Source organism: Cyprinus carpio, chromosome B22 (assembly GCF_018340385.1).
Source record: "Cyprinus carpio isolate SPL01 chromosome B22, ASM1834038v1, whole genome shotgun sequence".
Lineage (NCBI taxonomy): Eukaryota > Metazoa > Chordata > Actinopteri > Cypriniformes > Cyprinidae > Cyprinus > Cyprinus carpio.
In genome coordinates this window covers 4,009,672-4,018,366 of record NC_056618.1, presented here as the reverse complement: position 1 = coordinate 4,018,366, position 8,695 = coordinate 4,009,672, and the positions used below count along the sequence as shown (strand labels likewise).

Here is an 8,695-nt window from a genome sequence, read left to right as displayed (position 1 = left end):
ACGTATTTTGTAAGCTATTTTTTTTAAATCATTTTTGTCATGATAAATACCATGTTGTGGACCGTATCAGGTAATGTATTGCATATGTTTTGTTTATTTTTATTACCACGATATATACAATGTTTTGGACCATAAATGATTTTTGTGGAACATGCCATGTTTTTGTTGTTTCTTTTTGTAAATTTTTTTTAAATGTATTATTTTTTAAATAACTTTTGCCATGATAATACCATGTTTTGTAATGTATGTATTGGCAAGGTTTTTTTTTTTTTACATTTACCATTTTTTTACATTTTTGATCCATGGTAATACAATTTTTTGGACCATAACATGTTGACATGTCATGTTTTTTTTTTTTTTTTTTTTTTTTTTTTTTTTTTTTTTTTTTTTTTTTTTTTTTTTTTTTTTGTACCGTATTTTTTAAGGTATTTTATTAAAAAATAACTTTTGCCATGATAATACCATGTTTTTTAGACCCCCTTATCTGCCATGTTTTTGTTTTTTTTTTTTTTTTTTGTTTTTATTTCCACGGTAATACATTGTTTTGGACCATAAAAATGATTTGAAATGCCATGTTTTTTTTGTTGTTGTTTGTTTTGTACATATTTTTTAATATATATTTAATAAAAAACGTTTGCCATGATAATACCATGTTTTGGACATCATTCAGGAAGGTAAAGCACTGTAATTAATACATTTTGTTGCATTATTTTCTGTTGCTGGCCAGACTGAAGTGTTCGGATCGTGATTCAGTCGTCATGAGTCAGCGCACCATCCATCTCTTCCGTAAGGGCCTGCGGCTGCATGATAACCCCACCCTGCTGGGGGCGCTGGCGTGCTCCGCCGCGCTCTTCCCCGTCTATGTCCTGGACCGCACGTTCCTGGAGGGGGCGATGGGCTTGGGCCCGTTACGCTGGCGCTTCATCCTGCAGAGTCTGGAGGATCTAGACACCCGTCTGCGGGCGCTGGGCTCGCGGCTCTACGTCCTGCGCGGGTCGACGGCGGCCGTGCTGCATGACCTCGTGACCCGGTGGGGCGTCACACAGATCAGCTACGACACGGAGGTGGAGCCGTATTATGCGTGCATGGAGCGGGAAATACAAGCGCTGGCACAGGAGCGCGGACTCCAGACGTACACGCATGTGTCGCACACGCTCTACGACGTCAAGAGGTGCGACCGGGTTTAGGCTAGATGGTGTACAGGTGTGGGCGTGGCCTAAATGAGCGTTGTTTTTGTGTTTTTGTCACACTTGTACAATAATTACTGTTTTTTGCATTATTGTAAGGGGAAGGGTTTAGGGTTGGGGTAGGTGTCAGTGTTAATAAAACACAATCTAATAAGTAGAAAATTACATTTATTCTTAGCTTCTGGTTTTAAAAATATAAATATTAGATTAAAAACTTGACTGAAAAAGTTACAAATGTTGCCTTGGTGAAACTAAATTAAAAAAACTTAAATAACTAAAATACAAAAAAAAAACCTAAAATTAAAAAAACAAAACAAAAATACAAAAATAAAAATATAAATAAAAAAATCCAAAACTTGAAGAAAATTTTGAAATGCGAAATTTGCTGCCCTGGGCAACATACTAACTGAAATACAAGTTTTTTTTAAGTATTGAAATTCCTAAAATTAACTAAACAAACAAAAATAAATTTTAACCTCCCAGTAACTAAAATAGAGCAGAAATAAATAAAAATATGCATATTAGGTTAAACATCTTGAACTTAAAAGTTAGAAATGTTGACAACTAGCTGAACTAAGTTGAAGTTGAAGTGCTGAATTTACTAAAAAATAAACGGAAATATAAATTAATTAAATATACAGAAATATTTTAAATCAGGGCATGAGTACCGTTATAGTTAACTAAAACTGTTTAAGGTAATTCAAATAATATTTACATAAAGTAAAATATAAATATTTCAAGAAAAACTGAAAAAACTTAACAAAATTTAGAAATATTTCCTTGGCAACTAACTAAAATAAGCTGAAGGTGAAGTACTGAAATTACTCAAATTAAAACTGAAATATAAATGAATTAAAGATATACAGAAATATTTTAAATCAGTGTTACTGTTGTTAGTTATTAAACATATTTTTGGTAACTTAAAGTTAAATGTAAGTTTTAATTAGAAACTGAAATAAATGTGACCCTGGAGTTGAAGTAGTAAAATGATTAAACCTGTAAAAAAATGCAAGTTATATAGAACTATGTTTAAAAAAGTAACAAGTACTGTAATAGTCTCTTGGTGTGAAGTCAGATGTTCCTGAAGGACTGTATGAGTGTGTTTTGTTTCTTCTCTCCAGGATCGTGAAGGCCAACGGCGGCTCTCCTCCGCTCACGTACAAGCCTGCTCCGCAGGTTTTGGTCGTTGTTTTGGGTGAACCGGAGGAACCGGTGCGGGACGTCAGTGCTGAGGACTTCCTGTAAGGAGCATCTGTGTGTGTGTGTGTGTGTGTGTGTGTGTGTGTGTGTGTGTGACTGACACACAGATAGAGGACTCTGTGAGTGATTCTGTGAGGTTGTGTGTGCAGGAGATGCTCGCCCCCTGCGGAGCCGCTTCACGAGCAGACGTACAGAGTCCCGTCTCCAGCTGATCTGGGTCTGGAGCTTGACTCTGAGGTCTTGTGGCCCGGCGGAGAGACACACGCGCTCCAGAGACTCCACAAACACTTCCAGAGTCAGGTCTGATTCATCTCCGTGACTCGAATCTTATTCGTTCACTGATTCATTCCTTCACTGAGTTTTCACTGAGTCCCGAGAGGAGGGTTGTTTTTCTTGGGCTTCAGTCTTTGAAACGACGGGAAAAAAAGCAGGTGCATCACTGTTAGTTAATTAAGTAGTTGTTAAATAATATAGTTTCACATAAATATACTTTATGATGACTGAAGCTGAGTAAAGCTGAAATAAAGTAAAATATAAATATTAAATGCACTTATATATTTAGCTGCATCAGTATTGTTATTGTTAAATAAAAATATATAGAAATATTTTAAATCAGTTGTGTTAATGCAGTTATTGTTCATTCTAACTAAAACTATTAAAAACCATCGTCGCTTATCAAAATAAAGTTTAAATAAAATAGAAGTATTAGATGAAAAAAAGCTGAAAAACTTTATAATTGAAATAAAAAAAGTTTAAATTTAAGTACTAAGACTATTGAAAACAACTATCAAAAACTGAAAGGTGAAAATTAAATATAAATATTAGATTAAAAACTTTATTTGGTTCAAAAACATTTTTTGTTCTGCTGTTTGAAAGTCTGGAGGGTGGGATCTTGCCCTTGCCTTTCCCAAAACACCATTATTTTTTTTTTTTTTAATTCCACTTTTGCCAAAATCTGCTAATTTTCTTCTTTAAAAAGAGACCAACCTTAGGTTTATATTCCAAAGCGTTCATAAAATACAGCAATTTAAGTTTGGATAGTGCACTTTAATGCCTATTTTAAAAAATGGGGGGTGACAACAACAACTTTTATTTTGAATACGATTAAAAAAAAAAAAAACTTTAATGAAATTTAGAAATGTTGCCTTGGCAACTGACTGAAATAAAAAAAATAAACAAAAAATAAACAAATAAAAACAAAAATAATGCTACAGTGTGGTCACACGGGAACAGAGACGTACATGAATGAAAACCGTCAGTGAACGAATCTGATTGGTGTTTGAGGCGTGAGGCGGCGTTAGCGTGACGATGATGTGTGAGATTTCCTGTGTGTGCAGGGATGGGTGGCGAACTTCTCCAAAGCGCGGACGGTTCCGAACTCTCTGCTGCCCAGCACCACGGGCCTCAGTCCGTACCTGAGTCTGGGCTGCCTGTCAGTCCGCACCTTCTACCACCACCGCCGCCTCCGCAGCGTCTGCGCGCAGGTCAGCGCACGCTACACACACAGCATGCTAACTACACCGGAGCAACACGCTCCACGAGAGCAGCTCTGTGCAAACACACGAACAGAACGAGAGAATCGTGAGAGATTCTTCTGTTACAGCTGATTCCAGTAGAGACTGATGTTAGCGTGTTGCTAAGCTAACAACGTTAATCAAAAACACAACGATTTTGGGTGAAGTAGCGTATTTTTAATGCATTACTTTCATATTTAATTGAAACTTTGAAGTGTATAATCAGCCCTTACAGTTTATTCCAGCCGACTGATGTTAGCATGTTGCTAAGCTAACAACGTTAATCAACAAAAATACAATGATTTTGTGCAAAGTAGTCTATTTTTAACGAGTTAATACTATATTTTATTGAAAATTTGTATATGTATAATTAGACCTCAAGGCTGATTCCAACCAACTGGTGTTAGCATGTTGCTAAGCTAACAATGTTAATAAACACAAATACACAGATTTTGCGTTAGGTAGTGTATTTAATAGATATTTCATTAAAACTTCCCAGTATATTTATATTCCGCCTTCAGGGTTAATTTCAGCCAACTGATGTTAGCATGTTGCTAAGCTAACGACACTAATAAACACATAATATGCACATAATGTGTGAAATAGTGTATTGTTTTACTTAGAGCTTTTTTTTTTGATACTTTGCAGTAAATTTATAATTAACCCACAAAGTTAATTCCAGTTAAGGCTAATGTTAGCATGTTGCTAATGCTAATGAACAAATACTCGCACATTATCATTAAGCACATATTAAGTGAAATAGTCAATTTTTAATGAATTGAAACTGTTTTATTATAGTTTTCATTGCTGAATAAACTAATAATATGTAAATTAAGCACTTTTCGTAAAGTTTTCATTTAGCTAAAATGAGTGCCTGTGGCTACTACAAAGAAATACTAGCGTACTGTTTGAAAATAATTTTAAAAACAATCGTTATCATTACATGTTGTTTTATTTTAATTTTATACAGTAGTATCATTGTGTTGGTGTTTTTTATTCACCCTACTTGGAAATTATTTTGCGTTCTTTTTATCTCTTATCAATTTTCTGCAAACTCACCTGACCTTTTTGTTAAACATTAAACGTTGTGGTCTCTCTGACGTTCTTCATCCGCAGTCGAAGAACCACTCGCTGCCGCCCGTGTCTCTCCCAGGTCAGGTTCTGTGGCGCGAGTTCTTCTACACCGTCGCGTCGGCCACGCCGAACTTCACCAAGATGCAGGGGAACCCTATTTGTCTGCAGATCGACTGGTATCACGATCCAGAGGCTCTGGAGAAATGGAGAACCGTAAGAGAACCGCATGTTTGAGGTCTTTCCTGCTGTTTTTGTGTGGTTTCAGTTAGCTGGAATGTGCCCCACGATAAGAATTATTACACACTTCTTAATAATGATAAAGTCTAGTTGTTGACATATTTCTGTGTGCGACTGTGTGGCGGAAGGAGTTTATTGCTAAAGGATGAGCTCCGTCAACAATCTGGAACTGGAATGTGTACTTCTGCGATGCATGTGGAGTTTATTGTGATATATTGTTAAGCCTATATCGCCCATCCCTAGCGTGTCGGTAACATCCTCTGGTCTCCATCCGTCAGGCTCAGACGGGCTTCCCGTGGATCGACGCCATCATGACCCAGCTGCGTCAGGAGGGCTGGATCCATCACCTGGCGCGGCACGCCGTGGCCTGCTTCCTGACGCGAGGAGATCTCTGGATCAGCTGGGAGGAGGGCATGAAGGTACTTTGGGTCTTTTTGTGTGTTTGAGTCTTTCATGCAGGTACTTCAGTTGTGTCAGTTCTCAGGTGTTCGAGGAGCTCCTGTTGGACGCGGACTATAGCGTGAACGCCGGGAACTGGATGTGGTTATCCGCTAGCGCGTTCTTCCACAAATACACCAGGATCTTCTGCCCCGTGCGCTTCGGTCGTCGGACTGACCCTCAAGGACAGTATGTGAGGTATCATTGAACAAGCCACTTTAATGATTTGATTTAACACGCCCACTTCTGCTTAATATTCATGACATTCTGCGTTTGATCCGCCAAATCCACTACATTTTTATGTCAATGTGAATTTATTATTCATGCTAATCTGCCTTTGATATGCCACGGCTATCACAATTTATTATTCATGAGGTTTTGTTTGATCTGCCACGCCTACCACTGTTTTACATTTATGATGTTCTGAATTTGATCTTCCACGCTTACCACCGTTTAATATTCATGACATTGTGTTCCAATTCGCCACACACACCACCACCGTTTAATATTCATGACATGTTTCAAGACTCCACACCCACCACCGTTTGCTATTCGCCCACGACATTGTTTTCACCACCGTTTTAATATTCATGACATTGTGTTCCACGTTGCCACACCCACTCACGTTTAATATTCGAACATTGTGTTCAATTAGCCACACCCCCCACCACACGCCCCACCACCGTTTATAAAATCCATAATATCAATGCCACACCCACATTGTGTTCCAATTCGCCAAACCACCGTTTAATATTCATGACATTGTGTTCAATTCGCCATACGCCACACACCCACCCACCGTTTAATATTCATGACATTGTGTTCCAATACGCCACACCACCACCCTTCCTACCACCGTTTAATATTTCATGACATTGTGTTCCAATTCGCCACAAACCCACCACCGTTTAATATTCATGACATTGTGTGTTCCAATACGCCACACCCCCATTGTGTTCCACCACCGTTTAATATTCATGACATTGTGTTCAATACGCCACACACCCCCACCGTTGTAATATCCACATGACATTGTGTTCCAATTCGCCACACCCACAAAATTCAATACATTGTGTTCCAATTCGCCACACCCGCCACCGTTTAATATTCATGACATTGTGTTCAATACGCTCCAATTCGCCACACCCACCAGTTTAATATTCATGCCATTGTGTTCAATACACCACACCCACCACCGTTTAATATTCATGACATTGTGTTCCAATTCGCCACACCCCACACCGTTTTAATATTCATGACATTGTGTTCCAATTCGCCACACCCACCACCAGTTTAATATTCATGACATTGTGTTCAAATTCGCCACACTCACACCCACCAAGTTTAATATTCATGACACATTGTGTTCAATTCGCCACACTCACCACCGTTTAATATTCATTCACATTGTGTTCAATTTGTCCCACACCGCCACACTGTTTCATATGTCCTCTGACATTTGTCCTGTCTTTGATCTGTAGGAATACCTGCCCGTTCTGAAGAACTTCCCCTCGCAGTATATTTACGAGCCGTGGAAAGCGCCAGAAGACGTCCAGCTCAGCGCCGGCTGCATCATCGGTATGGAGGGACGCTAAACACTATCTAACCCACCGCTGAACCGGTTTAATATGTTCTGACCCGTGTGTGTGCAGGTAAGGACTATCCCCGTCCCATGGTGTGCCACACAGAGGCCAGTCAGAGGAACCTGGGTTTGATGCGTCAGGTGCGCACCGAGCAGCAGAACACGGCCGAACTCACACGAGGTTAAGCGCAAACCCTACGACTTTCTCAAGTGGAATGCAAATATGTCACCTTCAAAGTGTCATAAATAGTTTGATCTTCTAACAGATGTGGGCGGATGACCCGATGGAGGCGGGGCTTAAGCGTGAGCTACAGGAAGATGGAAGGAGCTTCTGGAGGGGGCGGAGCAACACGGCACGTCCAAAACGTTTCAGCGGTGACGCGGATCATAAGTCCCGCCCCTGGACGCCAGAGACTCTGCAGTTGAGCGGAGAGGTCATGTGACTTTAGAACTGCCCAATCAGACCACCGTATTACTTCATTGACATCAACATGCGAATCATGTTATTCTGAACAGAAGACGGCATTTGAACTCTGTTGGTGTGTTTTTTCTGTTTCATGAGAGATTTCTCTACATTCAACAGAGTTTGTGAAGAAGAAAACGAGGTTGAATTTTATGCAACAGTCTTCCTTTTTTCAGTCATTAAATACATGTGTATGTTATGCAAAAAGATCAAATAAATCAACTGGAAGTGGGCTTTGACACAATAACATATGTAATATTCATAACACATCATTTTTCTTCAGTTTTTTCAGTACAGGAGAGATTACATCAGAAAGCTGACATTTAAATATAAATATTTTAACATGTAAAATTAGGTTTCTAATTAATTAGTGTAGTAATAAATAATAATTAGATCTTTTAATAAACTATTGTGTGTTATTGTTCATTTCGGAGACTCTCGAGATACTTTTCGGTTTAAAAAAGTAAAAAAGACTAACACTAACTTGATCTATTCTTTTTGTATTCTATCAAAAAAATTAATTAAAAAAAATTAATTAAAAAAAAATGAATTAAAAAAAAAACCTTTCTATATGTACTGTGTTGTTATAACACTTGTGTATCATTGCTCTTGTGTTGGTTTTGATTGCTTCTGTTGTCCTCATTTGTAAGTCGCTTCGGATAAAAAGCATCCTACTAAATGACTAAATGTAAGTAAAGTTTTTTTTGTTTTGGATTTGTGTGTGGATAAAATGTTTGACATACTAAAATTAATCATTCAAACAAATCTCCAAAAATAATATTACACTTATTAAAATCACTAGTTAGAGGTTTTATGTATTTTTTTTTGTGTTCAGAAGAAGCAGTTTAAAGTTGTGTTTGTGGTTTTGACTAACCAGCTCTTGTGACGTATTTTTTATTTGAGTCGAATTAGCCAATCCTACTACAGCGAAGGCCGAGCTCATGAATATTAATGAGGTTCCCTTCGGGGAATTCTGGGGGGTGATGAAGAGACAGCATTA

At 38.3% G+C, this 8,695-nt stretch overlaps 1 protein-coding gene across 1 annotated transcript in view; it reads left to right on the top strand.

The window, feature by feature from the left end:
• cry4 (cryptochrome circadian regulator 4) overlaps positions 1–7,849 on the top strand; it is a 9,149-nt gene extending 1,300 nt beyond the window's left edge. Inside the window, 11 exon segments of the mRNA XM_042749335.1 lie at positions 728–1,171; positions 2,309–2,428; positions 2,537–2,687; positions 3,725–3,871; positions 5,018–5,188; positions 5,491–5,631; positions 5,697–5,843; positions 7,132–7,228; positions 7,303–7,413; positions 7,499–7,503; positions 7,505–7,849. Coding sequence (XP_042605269.1) covers positions 728–1,171; positions 2,309–2,428; positions 2,537–2,687; positions 3,725–3,871; positions 5,018–5,188; positions 5,491–5,631; positions 5,697–5,843; positions 7,132–7,228; positions 7,303–7,413; positions 7,499–7,503; positions 7,505–7,675 — 1,705 coding nt within the window. The 3' untranslated portion in view covers positions 7,676–7,849.
• Positions 7,850–8,695: the final 846 nt, after the last annotated feature.